Source organism: Myodes glareolus, chromosome X (genome assembly GCF_982192425.1).
Source record: "Myodes glareolus chromosome X, mMyoGla1.1, whole genome shotgun sequence".
In the NCBI taxonomy this organism is placed as follows: Eukaryota; Metazoa; Chordata; class Mammalia; order Rodentia; family Cricetidae; genus Myodes; species Myodes glareolus.
The window spans coordinates 22,481,214-22,499,643 of NC_142053.1; the positions used below are offsets into that span (position 1 = coordinate 22,481,214).

Genomic DNA, 18,430 nt, shown 5'->3' on the forward strand with positions numbered 1-18,430 from the left:
CCCGGTAACAGAACAAGGGCAAACTACTTCAAAAATGTAGGTCTCTTCGAGACGAGAAAGGCAAGCGCGCTCACCAGGAGGCAGTCGAGATTTAAAAGCCTCTCCGAAGATTTCCACTTGGTAGATGGACTGTTGAGTGGACTCAGACATCAGTGTGGGGAGCACACGGAATGAGTTTGTATCTTTCCTACTGACTGGGTTTTAAGTGCATGGCCCAATCCTCACAGCTTTCTGAAGCCTAGAGTCTTTGCTAGAAGCACAAAATAGCTACTATTTCCCCCAAGAGAGACTTAGAATGAGCCCTCTACAGTATCTTGGGCTACACCTCTATTATCACTTTACAAGAACATGCATTGGAAATCACTAAAAGCTATATGGTTGCAACAGGCTTAGGACTATTATTAAGAAGCACTCTCCTATTGTCCAAGCATGCTTGCTTGAAAACGAAATTTCTTTTCAAAACTCACTTGTCTTTGCAATATACATGATGACCAACCATCAGCAACAGAATTCCAATTCCCCTGGACCGTTCATCAGCCATGGAAAGTGTGGTCACCATTTCTTTTTCTCACAGTTGCTAGACCTTTTAATCTTTGATAATAATCCTTCCCTCTGAGCCCAAATGCAGGGTGTTTTTTTTATTTATTTGTTCAAGAAATTTTTCTATGTGCTCGCTTTGCCTGTTTTCTGTTGCATTAACCAGATTCGTGAGCTGGTTTGTTTATCACACTTGTAAAGGCCCTGAAGATCAAGATGGGACAATTTGATAACCATTGTCTGAAACCAAAATGCCAACCAGATCCAGTCCTGCTGAAGTTTTCTCAAAGAGGCAATTAAGAGCAATCCCTCAGTCATATCTAAAGTCCTCATGTTGCACCTAACATGGCAGATGATGGCAGGACATGTTGAAAGTAGCAAGCAGACATGGGCTGACAAGAGCAGATGTGTTTCGGAGTGTTTGATTCCCTTGAGGGCAACTTGCTTGTACAGTGTTTAGCCCACTCATGAAGGCTCTGACCCTGTGCTCCCGATTAAATGTCCATCCCTGTTAAATGCCTCACCGCCTCCCAGTATCATTAAATTTGGAGATCAACCCTCAATGTAGCTTTTCCCGAGGACAAATGATGCTTAAACCATAACAAGCACCAACGTAAAAGTTAACAAAAGAGACAGATAAGCAATAAAATACAAGTGATACTGTGGGACCATATGTTTAGGGCCAAAAACTGAACCAGTGACAGTAAGTGTGCATGCAATCACCTATGCCTGACTCCTGAAACACAATTTCAGGCTTTTAGGACTCTGGGAATTAATTTTTACAACTTCAGTAACTGCAGAAGCAAACTATTTCTCTTGGACCCGAGGTTTATTGTTTCCAAAAAGAGCTTATGATGTACAATCAGTAATACAGATATCTGCATGCTGTCCATCAATAAAGTGGGTTAAAACACTGGGGGAAGTAGATTGGTAGAGGGTGTGACCTGCATGTATAAGGGTCTAGCTTCAATCTCAAATAGCAGTTTAAAAAAACAACCCGTGAATGAAGTGTGTTTTCAACCACTAAGTTCTTTGTTCATAATTACCTCTCTGGCAAGAACGAAAAAACTCCAGCAGGAGTGGGTCTGGTTGCCAGTTTAGTTTCCGACAATGAATATCAAATTGTCCCTCCAGCAACCCTTTGAGAGTGCTGCAGACTTGGGTCCATCACAGTTTTCCTACTTAGATGGAATGCGCGCAGCACTGCGGGATTTATTTTTGCACCGTTCTGGCCTTTGGTGCATATATGGAGCCTGGATGGGAAAGAAAGCCTCCTTGCTATTAATAGTTAGTGAGGACAGCCCAGCAGACCGTCAGAGGCGGGCTGGCACACATTAGTTTTCTTATCAGAAACTCACCTGGAATTGGTTTCACAAGCCTTTGATGAGGCCCAGAGGAGAGCCAGAATCTTATCTCCGAAGAGGAGACAACTCAGGTGGGGCTCAAGAGGGCTGGACCCCGACCTTCTGGGATTTCAGCCATAGCTCTTGAGATTACAACTTAAAGGAGAGATGAAAGTGAAGAGGGCTGGCAAGGGGTGTAGAAGCAGACGGATCAAAGGAGGGGCAACTGAGCATGTCTGTTTCAGATGCAAAGGTTAGGAACTAGCTCAAAAGCAACGCGGTCCCCTCCTCATTCGCATATGCCCCGAATTATCAGCCATAGAGCTTAGAAGCAAACAGACATTCCTGTAAGTCCCTGCGAGTGCTGGCTGTTTCGGTAACCAGGATTCTTGGCAGCATCTTAATCTTCAGGCCTTTGACCTGTGTCTTTCCAGATCTTCGAGGCTCCCAGTAGTCTGCTGCTGCAGTATTTTCGCTTTATCTCTTACGAGGCACTTTGAGAAAACTCAAGGCCCTCAGAATTACTGCTTTCACTGTCTTGTGTCTCAAGGTTTGAGATTTACAGCATCTTGTCAGGGCTTATCTACCCAGCCTACATCTCTGGGATGGGGAGAGATGGCTTTTTTTTTCCTGCCCTTTTTTTTTTTGGCAGCTCTCACTGTCCAATGATCCTTAGTATAGCTACAAAATTGCCCTCCTAGGATCCAAGCCTGCCAGAAGTTCTTCTTGCCCACTCCTCTTTCTGATCCAGTTCCCACCGGGAACCCATCTGTTATTTGCACAGAAGACACATTTGGAGACGATTGAGTACTTTCACCTCTAGCCTTGGTGCCATACCCTCCCCATGTGATTTATTTTTGAGAATGTTTTTGTTTTCATTCCCCTCAGCTCCGCACTTCAGGGACTTGGCAGTAGGCCTGGGGGTGGGGTGGGGTGGAATCATTTCTATCTTTTAAAGGTTTCTCCTCCAGAACAACCCACCTCCAGAGAGGCAGCTGACAATAATAAGGTTGTCTTTGCAGGCTGACATTTTCTTCTGATTTCCTGCCTTGCTCCCCTCACTTGAGAATCACTCGTAATGCAAATTTTAGAAGACCTTCTTCCCCAAGGGCCAGAGGTGGGAATTTAGCAGTGAGAATGAGTGTTATCTTATTCAAAAGTACACTGAGGTCTAAAGTTAGATGAGCACATAGCATGAGCTTGGAGCCTCCACCGGGTGATTTAAAAGCCCTCTGGTGTAAGAGTGCTGCATCCAGGCAAATGTCCCACTGCCTACTGTGTGTGTGTGTGTGTGTGTGTGTGTGTGTGTGTGTGTGTGTGTGTGTGAAGGATTGAAAGAGGCCCAGTGTCCAGGAATGTAGAAGGGAGGTGACTAAGACCTCCTCGTGTTTATTTTCCCCCTTGGAGTCGAGGGCCCTTGTAGACCATACTGACCTCAAACTTGATTTGCAGCTGAGGATGATCCTGAACTTTTAATCCTCCTGCTTCCACCTCCTCCGTGCTGGAATTGCAGACACGTACCACCACACAGGTTTCTGCTGTGGCCTGGGGATCCAACCCAGGGAGTCATACACACTAGGCAAACACTCTACCGACTGAGCTATAGCCCCGGGTGCTACTTGTGTGTAACAGGAAGCTTACTGAATCCTTCGCATCAAACTGCACCCACTATTTAAAAGCAATGATTTTGAATTGTTTTGAATGAGAACTTTCTTTTTTCTTTCTTTCATCCTTCCTTTCCTCCGCCTTCCTCCTTCTCTCCATCCTACCTTCTCTCCTTCTTTCTGCTGTTTATTACCATACAAAGTACCAGCTCTCATTATGACGTTTTCGTACATGCCTCTGATTGATCTTTCTGACCAGAATCTTTTGTCCAGATTTGAATTGTGGCAGTCAATTTCTGACCTTGGTTCTGGATAGGGAGTGTGACTGGTATTCATTCCTGAACTGCATAAGGAGTTCTTTGCCAAGAAATTGTAATGGATGGGTGGGGGTAGCAGTCCTCTTTGAGCTCCCCAGTCTCCAGTGAGCATGTTGCCCAAGCATGAGTAATGTCCCCACTGCCTCCTTGTTTAAAATTGCAGTAGCGTCAGTGCCCACCTGCATGACTCCCACTTTACTTGGCTGCTTTTGGCTCTTGTGGACACTCCATCCAAACTGCTGGAGCTTTTGCTAATATCAACTCCCCCGATTAGTGTTTGTCTATGTCTATTCATCTTTATTACCTTGGTCTATCCATCTTTATTACCTTTGCAATCACAAGTAGCCCTCATTAATTCTTGTTCCAATCACACCCTGGTGCCCACTCGAAACTAGTGACTGTAGGATAGAATGTCATTTATGGCCCCCTCTCAGCCTACACAGAAATGCTACTACACAGAGACACTTGTTTTCAAAGGACTTTAAAGATTCATAAGGATCTAGAAGGCTCTTTGACATTCTCTTAGACACTACTCTCTACCCATAGAAGGTTCTGGGCCCATGAGATATCTCAGCAGGTAAAAGCACTTGTTGAGCAAACCCAACAGCCTCAGTTTGATCCTGGAACTTTTGGTTGACCAAGAAACAATGGAAAGTTGTCTCCTGACTTCCACATGCACCCCATTTTACACACACACACACACACACACACACACACACACACCACCCCAATACACACATGCATACACATGTATTAATAATAACTTTAAATTGCAAAAGAAGGTAAGAAGGTCCTGGGCTGGTGAGCTCGCTCTGAACACTTGCTGCCAGGAGGGCATCTCTTAGGCCCCACATAGGGAAAGGAGAGAAATGACTCCTACAAGTTGCCCTGTGACCTCTCTGTGCACAGGCTGTGACACATGTGCACACACATTTACATGTACACAGACATAACTAAATGTAAACAAAAAATGAAGGGGGTCCTATTATATACCTTGAACAAGAAGATAGGCATGTTTTACCTTCAGTCTTTATGAGATTCTGCTGACATAGATTTTAGTACAGAAAAAAAAATTCTGATGAAATTGGGATAAATAATTCCACACATCAAGTGGAGAAAAAAGTTTTGAATTGGTTTCCATGGAAATCTTAAAATGAAGTAAAGTATTAATTTCAAGGCAATTCAGCTGAATTGAAGATAATGGTAAAATAGTTTGATAAAGGAAATAGAATAAAGTAATCAAGGAGACTCCAATCAATTATTCCTCTTTGTTTACCTTGAGGTGATTAATTTGCTTTCGTTTATTAACCTGATGAGATAAAGCAGACCTTCCTTGTGATTTATTTAGTAATTGTTTCCAAGGTTTGACATAAGCTGTGGAGTTATTGAAGGTGGAAATTTAAATTCAATTACTCATGAAGCAAGTGGTGCTTCTCTTGAAAGAATATCTGAATTCATGCCCTTCCCAGGCAACATTATGAGTGAAAATTATTAATTCATCTGACAGTATCTCCCAAAGACATTTTGAAGTCACTTGGTATCCATATTCCTCACTGAAAGGCAGCAGATTCTGAACTGAACTTGTGATACAGACACTCCAGTGGCTGGAAATGGAAGAGGTTTTGTTTGTTTTGTTGAAGAGAAGCTACTACTCCGTTTTTTTCTATATTTTGTAACCCTTTGCCCCACTAAAGCCTTCCTGGGAGCTTGAGCTATGGTGCTCATGGAATTTAACAGGTCAAACTTTGCTCTAAAGGACAGTTTTATTTGACCTTGACTAATGGTTCCCACTATGATTGCCACTGAAGGACATCACTGGATAAAAATTTGCTGGAGTGGGAGGGAGGGAGAGAGAGGAAGAGGTCTTGAAAATCTTTAAATGAAATGACTAATTGCTTTTTGTCTCTGTGTTCTTTGTATATATTTTTGTTTGGTGGGTATAGTAAGGATAGATGGGGTTCTTCAAACTTCAACTCAGGTGCCAACTCTCCATCATCTCCAAAGACCCGGAGCACACCTAAGAGTGGGAAGTAAGTGAAAACTGCTGTTGTGTATCTCACATAGTCACCGCCAAGCTGTGTGTCCTCATTTTCTCATTCATTCATTGCCATTCAATGAAGACATGATGCTTGCCATGTGCCTGACAGTGGGAATTAAAAGAACAATATCTATGAAGGTGATGCTCGTATAAGGAGGAGGGAAGGGGAAGAGGCAGGAGATGATTTTGCAAGGGTAAAGGGCATATGTCTGGAAAGGCAATGCAAGTTTTATTCTAAGATGTTCAAAAATTAAATAAGCAATACTGACTCATCAATTTATAGTTTGGGCAATGCATGAAAATCCGTGTTTTGATATTTAAGGCTAAATTAGAAGGTTCTGGAAAGTGAGTTCATAAATTTCCTGATTCAAATACATTTACATTTTAATTATCTGTGATTACATGATATGTTTATTCTTTCCACAATAACCAGCATGTACATTGCCCTACATTTTTTTTTTGCATTGAGTACATGTGGTAGTTGATTTGTGTCTTTATGATGGTTCCAAAAGACAGTTTTGGATAATCTCTCCTCTTGGCTTTAGCAGAGTATAGCATTCTGAATTGGTTTGTCCCCATGGAGACACCCTTCAGTTAGACAGTTCCCTCTCTAATAGGTACAGCCCTTGTATGAACAACTCAGCTTTTATCTATCTATCTATCTATCTATCTATCTATCTATCTATCTATCTATCTATTGGTGCTTTGACAGCATGTATATATGAGGATATCACGTCCTCTGGAACTGGAGTTATAGACAGTTGTGAGCTGTTATGTGGGTACTAAGAATTAAAACCATAGCCTGTGGAAGAGCAGCCAGTGCTCTTAATTGCGAAGCCATCTTTCCAGCCCCTCAGTTTTTTCTTATAGTCTCTCTTTCCCAAGGATGCAGGGCTTTCTGCTGGCCTGCATCTAGCAAATGAAAGATGCTGTCCTCCCACTAGAAGCTCTAATGGGGTAATAAGATATGCCACTACAAGAGCAAGGCTTTGCCAGGGAAGGTGGTCATATATTTTATGCATTCAGCACTGGACACTAAATGCCGTACTTTGAATATAATCTGCTATTCGATTCCCAATGTGGGAGATCTATTGGCTGCTGCTTTGCCCTTCTTTTTCACCTCCTGAATACCATTTCAGTTTTGCATTTAAGTTGATTGTGGCCTATCTGTGAAAATATGAAAAGTGGTGGTAAAGCTATGAGGCTAACTCTCTGAACAGTTAGAATTCATGTTGGTTATTTATTGCCAAGCACCACAGTCAAAATGCTGTAAAGATTATGAAGGAATAGAATTGATGGACACATTTCCAAACAGTTGACAGTTTCCAAATTAGTCCCCAGCCGTTGTGACTGTACACTCTCAGTTCACAATGATGCACTGGAGAGAAGCTTTAACTTCTGACTTGAAGAAATGACAGACCCTATCTGGGCTCAGACTCTGTCTGGGCACCCTTATTCATACCTATTACACTGATGCTTCCAGGGTGCAATTTCCATTTATTAGACCCTGATGTAAAACATGGATGTCTGTGATTTACTGATACACTTTCAAAGAAGCATTGCTTCAATTTTTTCTTTGGACTTTGCAGGCACCTGATCTTTTACCTATTAAGTAAGGAGCCCCTGTGTATCACCCAAGGAGCAGTTGATATAATGTGTTAGGCTGATGCCAAGAATGCATGCAGAATACTATATCCAGGTTGTTCACAACAGGAGGCCTGACTAAATGCATTCTCAAGTAGATAAACCATGATCTTCTATCACAGCTACTATGTTTGGATCATCCCAAGCTTTTGCCATTTTTGCATTCTGTGCTAGATGTCTTTTGTTTGCTATACACAGTGACTTACAGATTAAAATAATCCCTTTTAACTTTTCATCATCTTGTTTAGTCATTAGTATTAAATTAGAAAGTTTTCAGATCCCTTCTTCACAGTTACGGTGACCAGATTCCTCTGTGTCACAGCCCTGCGTTTATCTCCCACTGGTTTTGAGGAGTGGAATTTTTTCTTAATCTGTCATTGCATATTTTCTCTGCCTTGGGTTATCTTTGTCCTCAGGAACAATGCCGGTCCTTCATGGCTGTGATAAGACACTTGGGGACCTTCTCTACACCTTGTAGAATGCTGTCTATCAGTGTTTACGTTTCTGCTTTGTGGTTCAGAGAAAGGTGTTCTGTATACTTCCTGCTAAGTTGTCCTTGCACTTCCTTGGTTTCAGGGCATATGGTGGTAACAACAGGCAGCAATGGAAGGCACCCATTCTGCTGGGCTTCCTGGCATTATTTGATCTAATGACAGTAAGATATCCAGCTACCGTGTAGCTCTAGTTTCTCTTTGCTGTTTTGGAGGCCAGATATAGGCTGCAAGAGAGAAAGACTGTTCTTCTCTGAAAAGAAATAAGCTCTTCTATTTTCTAAAGAAATATAAAATGTAAAAGTCAAACTGTGCCAAGTTCTTCTTATGGCAAATATTAATAGTAACTAGTATGTATTGCTTGTGTGCTTGTGTGCCAACATGTCTATGGCCCATGAAGTACATTTTTCCCTCAATAGTGCCTGCCCACATAAAGCTCACACAGTGGGCACGTTATTCTTTTCTACTTTATATGTGAAGAAATTGCAGTTTGGGAAAATAATATGTTGAAATGAGATCTACAAATGTATGGTTTTTGCAAAGTCCATCTTTGACTCAAGTTCTTAAGTAATTATAATATATCTATGTATGTATGTACAGAGATAGATAGATAGATAGATAGATAGATAGATAGATGGAAAGATAGATGGATAGATAGATAGATAGATAGATAGATAGATAGATAGATAGATAGATATGGGCAGAGGGAGGGAGAGAATCTACTTTGTACCACCATGCTGCATTCTAAAGCCACATAGATAAAAAACAAAATGTTCAGTAACTGTCCCCAAGTAGCTCACAGTCTTTGTAAAGAAAAGTTGGCATAGTGATATGTTGTTTAAGTGATGTAATTAAATAGTCACAACATGTGACATGAGTTACCACTAACCAATACAGTTACTGGGATGCAGAAGAAGTCAAGTCATGATATTGGTTAAGTGACTTCTGAACCCTTTAATGTCATCAGTATTCACATCTCAAGTAACAAGTCTAGGTTAAGACCAAAGAAAATGCAAAATGTAGAGATGAGAAGGGGCTTCAGTGGGTAGAACACTTTCTCTGTAAACATAAGGACCTGACTTTAAATTCCCCTTACCAGTACAACTATGGTCTGCATATGCCTATAGCTCTAATGTTAGTGGACAGAAACAAGTGGGCACCAGGAGCTCACTAGCCAGTCAAACTTGGTGAAGCTGAAATGGTGAGCTTCAGGTTCTAGCTCAAGGTAAAAAGGCAGAGAGAAATAAAGACACATGACTCCCTCCTCTGGCCATTGTATGTGTTCACATGAGCATGCTTACACACACACACACACACACACACACACATGCATACAACCACTCACTCACTTGCCAGCCCTCCTTTCCCACATGAAGAAAATGCCTGCTGGAAAGTGGCTCAGAGAAGCTGGAGTTGTGGGGTCAGTCAAAGCTACAACCACATGAGCAATTGCTCCTTCTGACTTTCCACCTACTTAGAACTGACTGAGGTCTAATGAAGCATGCTCAGGGAGGAGCTCAGGAAACCTCCAGCTTGGACGTTGTGTCGATTCCGCTTGCTCTGTTGCATTGCCTGGATCCGAAGCTGGGCAGCCAGCCTTCTGTTTCAGGGAGGAACAGATGGAGTGGGATATGTCTGAGCGGCAGAGCCAGACCACCCTGGCAAGGACTTTCAGCGAGGAGCAAGCAATTTCTTCCATGTTGACAGTGAATCAGATTGACAAGACAGAGACAGAAATCAGTACAGAGTCATAGCTTGAGATCAAACAGTGTAAGTTTTGTAGACACTTGCTGACCCATGGCCAACCAGGCCAGGTCACAGCACTGAGCCTCACATAGGGCTCCTTTTTGGAATATAAATGTGTTACTCGGCCTGACACAGCAGCCCACCATCAATCGCTTTACCTCCCACTGGATCACACTGAACCCATCAAGGCTGAAAATGCATAGTTGCCACCAGGAGCTTTCAACGTGTTCAGGGATGCTAACTTGTTTTGGTCTCGTGAGATACGAGTCTTGGTATGTTATCCACTCTGGCCTTGAACTCACAAGTTTCTTACTCTCTGGGATTAGTGGCATCTGCCACCATGTCCAGTTTTAAATGTGCTTATTTTGCAGCAGAATATTTTCATTCTTTACATGAGGCCAGTCCCTTGGCTGGGCAGATTGTAGATACGGAAATCACCACTAACGAAAGGGAAATGACTTCTCCTGAGTCACGCATCTACTTCATAGCAGATGAAAGCCTAGAACTCTGGTCTTTGATGCTCAGCACTTCAGCTCCTGGTCTCTTTTGCTCTCAGCTGTCCAACAATGTGCTTTCACCTCCATAGTCCATGATGCATGGATTGGGAGCCCAGTGGAAATGTAGAATTTGGAAGAATTAGGTTTATTTCACTTTATAGAAAATATAGCAGTAGAGGTAGAGAAAGGAAAAAAAGCATGCACTTCTCCAGCACTTCTTTTCTTCTGCAATACCACTCTGCTGCGTTTGGAAGGTGTCTTTTCTCAAGGTATTGTTGAACTCTCAACGATGCAATAATTAGAATGTACAGATCACCATGATGTTTCCTCTCAAACCAAACAGCCGATGCTGGTGGTCCCATCTGTGGAGAGATACAGGTGTTCCTCAACTTATAATAAACCCGCCATAAGCCGAAAATATGTTGAAATGTGTGTAAATGCTGATGAGATACCTCAGTTAAGTGCTTGCCCTGTAAGCATGAATTTAGTTCCCAGAGTCCATGTAAGGAAACTGAGCACACTGGCACACACATGTCATCCCAGCACTGGGAAGGCTGACCTGCTTGGTGAGATCCAGGCCAGTAAGAGACCCCTGACCTCTATATGCGTGCGCGCACACACACACACACACACACACACACACACACACACACACACGTGCATGCACATTCTTAGGAGGCTGAGGGAGACAGGTTGTGAATCTGAGGTCAGCCTGTGCTGCATAGCAGAACCCTGTCTCAAAAATAATGTACTTTCTACACTGTTGTCTATCGACTGTCAAATATGCCCCCCCCACACACACTATTCTGTTTGAAGTCTTGGACTCTAGCTGCTAAGGCTGTTCTGAGAGGTTGTGAACTTTTTACATGTGGTGCCTTGTGCAGGTGTAGGACCATAGGAATCAGGCTTGAGCTTCTGGACCATCTCTGCTTGCAACCCAAGCTCTCTGATTCCTGCCCTAGTAGATCTCGTAACAAACTATCTCATAAGCTCCTCCCACTACTGGCTGAGGCTGCCAGCCACTCTACCTTCTTTGTCTTTTTAGACTGTATGCCCTGAACTGTCAGCTGAAAGAAAGCTCTCTTCCCTTAAGTTGTATCTGTATTTTGGTATAACAATAAGAGTGGCTGATGATGTACTCATATACCCACTATATTATCATCCAGGGAGGCCCATTTATATTCGCTTACATGCAGATGAGATGATACTAAATAGTCTCAGTGTGAGATAGTTCTAACATAGGCTGAGACAATGGAAAGGCATGAGCCAATTCTCATTTTTAAATACTCTTTTGTTTTTCATGGTTGAAGGTCTTACTGTGAAGCCAAGACTATCCTGGAGCTTGCTATGTAGACCAGGCTAGCCTTGATCTCGTAGAGAGAGAACGGCTTTCATTTGCCTCCTTAGTGCTGGTATCAAAAGCATCCATCACCATGCCTGGCTCAAATATTTTTGAAGGCCATGAATATTAAAAGCCATTGCAGATCAACCAAGCATTGTAGCTAGTAACTGCTGCCATAAATGGTGAGTTAAGCTCTATAAATAATGGCTTAAATGAATTAAGCTAGAGGAAGGGAAGAACACTTTCACAATAAGATGACGAAATCCTGTTGTTTAATATTCCTTTACACTGTGTGAAGAATGTCTCTGTGATTGAGTTAATAAAGCTAAACAGCCAATACCTAGGCAGGAAGTACAGCAGAGACTTCTGGGCAGAGAGAACGCTGAAAGGTAGATTCGACTGCCAGCTGGAGAAGAAGCAGGATGGGCAGTACAGAGGAAAAGTAACTGAGCCACATAAAAGAACATAGATTAAAAATATGGGTTAATTTAAATTATAAGAGCTAGTTAGAAACAAGCTTAAGCTAAGGCCGAGCTTTCATAATTAATAAGTCTCCATGTCATTTTTTTAGTGAGCTGGCAGCCCAAAGACAAATCCTTCAAGAAAGTCTGACTTTGCTTATGCATGGAATTGACCCCAGAAGAGGATGCCACAGGACGGCTGACTACAACCTAGATTTGCTGAACGTTTTGTAGCAAGCAGACTTCTGTATCTATTGGGTGGGACTTGAATGGGAGCAGGGTAGAACATGGTTGGCAGGGACCAAATAGAAAAACTTAACTGCTTTACAAAGAAGTGGGGGCTTGCTTGCTCTGCAGAGACCCACTGGGGTGTGCTTTCGTCTAGCTATGTTCATGTTCATCACAGAAAGCGTGCCTGGCCTTTCCTCCCATTGAGACACATGTGTTTATTCTGAGCCAGTAAGCTGTGACGGCTGCTTAACTCTGAGTTTTACCTCTGTGTGTGTGTGTGTGTGTGTGTATTTTCTCACTTCAAAATTGTGGTACATTATGTTAACATAATTCAAACCTTCAATTTTCATATGATTTTGTAGCTTTAGGTGGCAATAATACCAAATACCTTCACTTGGCTGTTAAACCAATACCACGAAGCTCATGCAAAACCAAAGTGTTATACTGTTTAGTTTATCCTCCTCCCCATTACTTCTTTATAGAAAAGGGGAAAACCAGGTCCTAAGTAGACATGCCCAGGACAAGTTCCTTTGTAGCCTGACTTTCTTCTGCTCCCATATTCCCCAGCCAGGATTCTGTGAAACTTTTGGTAAAAACACAAATTTCAGATATAACCTAGAAAACACATTCATTAATAAGTCAGGAAACTCGAATAAACCATTTGAAAAAGAGTAGACAGGGATAAATAACGTAGGCTTACCATACTTTGATACTTTGATGTTTAACCTCAGGCTAAGCAGCTGCAACACCCGCCTGTTCAAATACTTCTTTAAATAAATTAATCAGACAGCCTTGTGTATTCATGAAAAGCTACCATCCCTAGAGTCAGATAGACCTGGATTTGAATCCTGGCTCTCCCGCTTCATAACTTTATATGCACCTCATTGGGCTGTTGTGAGGATTAAATATCCTAATCCAAGTGGAGCTCTCAATGCGCCTGGCACACGGCAAGTGTTCACTAAATGTCAACTAGTGATTATGTTTGTTTCATTTGCCAATGGGTTGCAGCTGGGGACAATGTGACTTGGCCAGTAGGATTTTGATGAGCTCTGGTTGGCTCCACTTGTTTGTTATCTACCTTGCCAGCTCTTGAAATGAGGCAGTCGTAACCTCACCACTAGCTCATACAGCTTGGGTAAGAGAACTGATGAGTAGCGCATCTAGGAAGCAGAGCATCTGCTAACAGGTGCCCATTGCCCTCCGTGAGACACAGGAAGTGCCGCTCCCAATGAGTGCCTGTCACTACTGGGCTTGACGGCGCCTCTTGGTGAGGAAGTGTGTTCTGCTGGTTGGACCTTGGAAAGCAGGACCTCCTTTCTTGTCTGCCCCCCAACACAAACCCTTGCCACACAAACTCAGGGAGGCAAGGGTGCTGCTGCTCTCTGTAATAAGGGTCGCCCAGATCTGTCCAAGCCAAAAGAACTCCAGGCACGGTGTCAGTGAATAATGCTGGGACGAATGTGTTGGATTTCGGACAATTGGCCATTGGAGTGCAGCTCCTATGGCTTGCCATACTAGGAGAGCATGGAAACCAAGGGTGAAAGCAGCATGCTTCTAGATCATTATTATGAATCCAACATTGACCAACAATCTGGAATGTGGAATAGTTTTAAAGTAGAGCAGTTTTTAATGTGAAGTCCAGTTCAATATTTGCCTTTTGTGAATTATACTCTAACTTCATATCTAAAATCCTTCCCTAGTGCAAAGTTACAAAGGTTTGCTCCTCTAGTAGTTTTATCTGTTATTTAGTCAACTATTCATTGTGAATGAAGTTTTGTGCATAGCCTTTAATTTATATATTGTATTAGCTTTTTTCTTATTGCTGCGATAATCCAGCACCATGATCAAGAGTGACTTGAAGAATAATTTGTTTTATGGCTCCAGAGGGCGAGTCTGTAATGGTGGATGAGACATGGCAGCAGGTCACATCCCCATCTATAAATAGGAAGCACAGTGAGTGAGCTAGAAGTGAGATAAAGCTATTAACTCTTAACCTTTCTCCCAGTAACATACTTCCTCTAGTAAGGCTGCATCTTCTAAAGGTTTCATAACCTCACCAAACAGTGCTATCGACTGGGAGCCAATTGTTCAAACACCTGAGCATCTAGGGAACATTGGTCATGCAAACCCCTATACATATAGATATGAGGTTATGTAAGCACCAGTTTTTGACACCGTACTCTTTTCATCAAATAACTTTGGCACCTTTGTTGAAAATCATACTGTTTCTGTTTCCAGATTCTCAGTTCTATGACGTTGTTTTCGCTATTACATGTTCTCTCTGTTTCTATATGATTTCTAGAAATATTCTTTAAGTTTATGCGCCACTTTGAAAATCCTACGAGGACTTTGGCATGGATTGCCTTAAATCTGTGCATGGGATTTAGGGAGAACAGACATTTTAACCACATTGAGTCTCCGTGAATGCTGTCAGTTCACTTAGATCCGTTGGTGCTCTATGATTCTCAGGGAGCAAGGTTTTCTGTCCTTTGCTGGGTAAATATTGAAGAGTTTCATACCTTTTCTGAAGTGCTTTGGATCTAAGCTAGTGCCTCGTGATTGCTCAGCCATCACTCAACTACAGAGCTACACCCTCAATCCCAAATGTTTCATACTTTTGCTCTTTTACCTTGGTATGGCTTTTTTTTTTACTATATAATTCTTCGTGACAAGTAAATGGATGTACAGTCAAGTTTTGTCTGTTAATCTCATGCTAATCTAAAACTTTGCTAAGGTTATTAATTCTGAGCACTCTTTCTTTTGTAGATTTCAGTAGGTGTTCTAAAAACAGAGCGTGACTCATCTAAATAGTGCCTGTTTTATGCTTCCGTTCCGTTTACTGCTCTGTTACAATGTTGAGTAGATCTGAGGTTTCTTATATGTAAATTCTCTCCCATGGAACCTTGTTTAAAGCGTATATGACAATGTAGAGATGTTTGAACAGTGGAAATATCCTTTGGAGATGCTACTCGTGAGAAAAGCTAGTTTCATCGTAGCTACATCACAGGTCAAAGCTAGAGTCTCAGACAAGGCAAACAAACAAAATCAAAAGAAGAAAACACCTGAAGTCCCTAGAATCACATACAAATCTCCTCTAACTGCATTCTCTTGCCTACATTTTCTCTTGCTGCTTCTACCCCCCATCCAACAAAAGGTTCAGCAGTACTCCTGACCACATGCTGGTGTCATCTTCACACCTCATCTTTCCCTTGATCATATTGCTATCTTTCTTATCCACTAGATGCCACCATAGTATCTCCGCTTGTCCTTCAACCCTCAAACAGCCCTGTCCAAATCTCATTGGAAAGAGCCCACCCAGTCTTTCCAACTAGATTGACACGGGTTGGCGTCTTGGCTCTAGCACTTGAAATAAGATACTGATTTGAGCCTCAATTTCCTCACCGGTAAAGTGGAAGTAGTTAGAATATAGTTTCTAGCAGAAATTGGTTTTTAAAATAAACTGGTAACACAAAACCATATCGATTGTACAGTAATGTGCATGGGATGCCCCACAGTCAATATTTGATACAGGTATACATCGCATAATGGTAGTTGCCTTTATCACTTCATTTGGTGAAAGCTTTAAAAATTCCCTTCATCCAGACATTTGAATTGTACACTGCATTATTGGCTACCACTGGAGAGTCTTGAGGATTCAGCAAGATGACTTACACAAATTTTCTCAAATATTTTGGAGCATATTAAAGAGATTCACTGTTATTACTCATTTTAAAATGATGAATATCTCTTTCTCTATCATGTCTCTCTTGGTACACTCTGAGAACATCTATCCATTGCTGAATAATATCCATTTATCATTTAATCAGGCGCTATCTGTGCCATTGCATTTTTTTTTATTAATTCAGTCAGCAATCTTCTGCTGTGCACGCGGTCAATACAAGTTCTGCACGCTGGTGTGACTGAAAGCGAACGGGTGGAAGAGGGGTGGCATGGTGAGCCTGAAACACATGAAGTCAGTTCCTGCTAGTGTGCATCTTATGTTCTAGTTCCTACAAATAAGTAGACAAGAAGAACCCCTGGAATTATAAGACAGGTGCAGTCCCAGATACAGTGGGATGGAGGGGTATAAACACTGGACAAAACAAGGCAAGGCCCTTCAAATCACAGCTCTACTTCCCTCTGTTAGCCCACTCTCTGTTCACGCCTTTCTCCAGCTAAGTTTCTGGCTATGCCCTCTCCAGGAAGAGTAGATGGACTTCTTTTGTCTTCCGTACAGCCTCCCCAAGTACAAATGAGCTTTGATTATATAGGCTAAAGTAAGACCTCTCTGCAAAGTGTTTGTAGTAAACAGAACAGGGGAACTGCAGTGCACCCTATGATCGGCCACTGGTTCTTGTCCTCTTGTTTCCAGAACATCCAGTACACTCCTGGAATTCAGAGTGAGAAAATATTTAAATGGCAGTCTCACTCTAACAAATAAGTGAACGGATGATAAACAAAATGTCTTTCTCTCTGAACTTGAAAGACCCTTGAACTTCTTAGTTTAAGTGAAGAGTCCTTGTCTCTGTTGAGTTTTCTGTTGAACCAAGTGTAGGACTCATTTCCCTGGGTCCTGCGAGATTTCAGAGAGTGATGCTCAGACCCAATTGACCCCTCTATCTGTACCTCCTCTTATGTCTGCCTTTCAAGACCTATTACCTGGAAAATTGTTGCTGAGAGTGCTTTAAAAATACTTATTGATATATAGTTGTGGAATTGGAGAGAGAAAGGGAGGCAGAGGCAGACGGAGTTCAAAGGTGAGTCCAAGAACTTGGCATAAGCCTTACGAGTAGACTAGATATAGTCTGGGATAGAAAAATAAATAAAGAAAGAATGAACTTCTGTCCCCAGGTCCGACACTGACTAACTTTGCCACCTTGAGAACATCACTTAGCCTCTCTGGGTCTATGCTTTCTATGTTATTAAATGAGGGTACCTTAGTGGACTAGACAGCCCCTCGTCACCAGTACCCGAAAAAATGATGACGCAGAAACATCAGTTCTTTTCCAGGTACTTTAGTGCTGCTGGAGTTTGAAGCTGCTGGGCTTGGGGAGATGTGTTTGCAGAGAAAAGTACTTCATGTCTCTCCCCACACGCTCTATGGTGGTCTTTTAAGGGCACATTTAAAAGAAGTCACCTCATTCTATCGTCTTCTACTCAGGACAGCAGACCAGTTCAGTCAGTGTTTTTTTTTTTAAACAGGACCCTAAGCAAATGTTTTTAATTGAACCCTAAAAAGACGGAGACGTGGACTTCCACCTCCCCTCACCCCAAAACTATTTTTAAAACGTTCACTTTACCATTGCTAAATTCATCACCCCTCCCAGGAGCCGCAGCTCCGATTAATGATCATCCCGCAGGGAAGGCAGTGACGGTCAAGAGAGAAAGGCATCCCAGCGCATGCCGTTTACTGTTCTGCAGTCTGTGAGCATTAGCAGCAATAACACCACTTCAATGTTTTTCAACATAAAGAATGGAGATTTCTAATTGTCTAGTAAAAAAAAAAAAGTCTGCATCTGACTCCCCCGAGAAGAAACCTGAGTTTAAGTCATTATTACCACAAATCTCTGAGGAATGTGGAGTGGTCGCAAGTGCTTTAATCAGGGTGGCGTGGCAGTGGCCTGTTTGAACTTGATCACATTAAGTTTTTGTAAACTAATATATGTTTCACTTTCAATTCAGTTAAATGAGAATAGCCACCATTATTAGATATTACCAAAATGCCCTAATGAGTGAAGACTGGACTTGCCGTTTTCAATTGCTACGGACTTCCTGATTATATAATCTGTGTATTAAAGGAAATCAATGAACATTCCAATTAAATTCACCAAACTTTAAGCGCAAAATATATTCCCCTATACCTTTGTTTATTTTTTTCCTCGAGGTATAGAGTCTACTAGTTGAGACTTATTGATTAGTTGTAGTGATAAACTTTACAGGGCTCTATCCCCTCATTTACCCGTTCCTAAAATAGTCTATCCTGTCCAAGGCCCTGTAAATGTGGGTGATGAATAGGTACCTCCCTAGTAGGTGTCTGTTACAGTTGTGCCTCCTTTTAGATTGAGAGAAGCACCATCTTATGTAAATGCAGTCGCTTTGTAAATGTAAAGGCCTATTGGGTCATCGATCACCCCATGGTGGAAGAAACAGAACAATGTGGGGAGGTGCGAGAAAAGCTG

General features: G+C 42.1%; 1 protein-coding gene across 5 annotated transcripts in view; it reads left to right on the forward strand.

Annotated features, from left to right (window-relative positions):
- The window catches only part of Hs6st2 (heparan sulfate 6-O-sulfotransferase 2), a 276,205-nt gene that overhangs the window by 236,550 nt on the left and 21,225 nt on the right, over nt 1–18,430 (forward strand). For 4 of the 5 annotated variants that reach the window (XM_048450335.3, XM_048450336.3, XM_048450339.3 and 1 more), the window contains one exon: nt 5,745–5,831. The exons of the other annotated variant lie outside the window; for it this stretch is intronic. In XM_048450335.3, the coding sequence (XP_048306292.1) occupies nt 5,745–5,831 (87 nt within the window). The remainder of the gene's footprint in view (nt 1–5,744; nt 5,832–18,430) is intronic. 5 annotated transcript variants of the gene reach the window in all.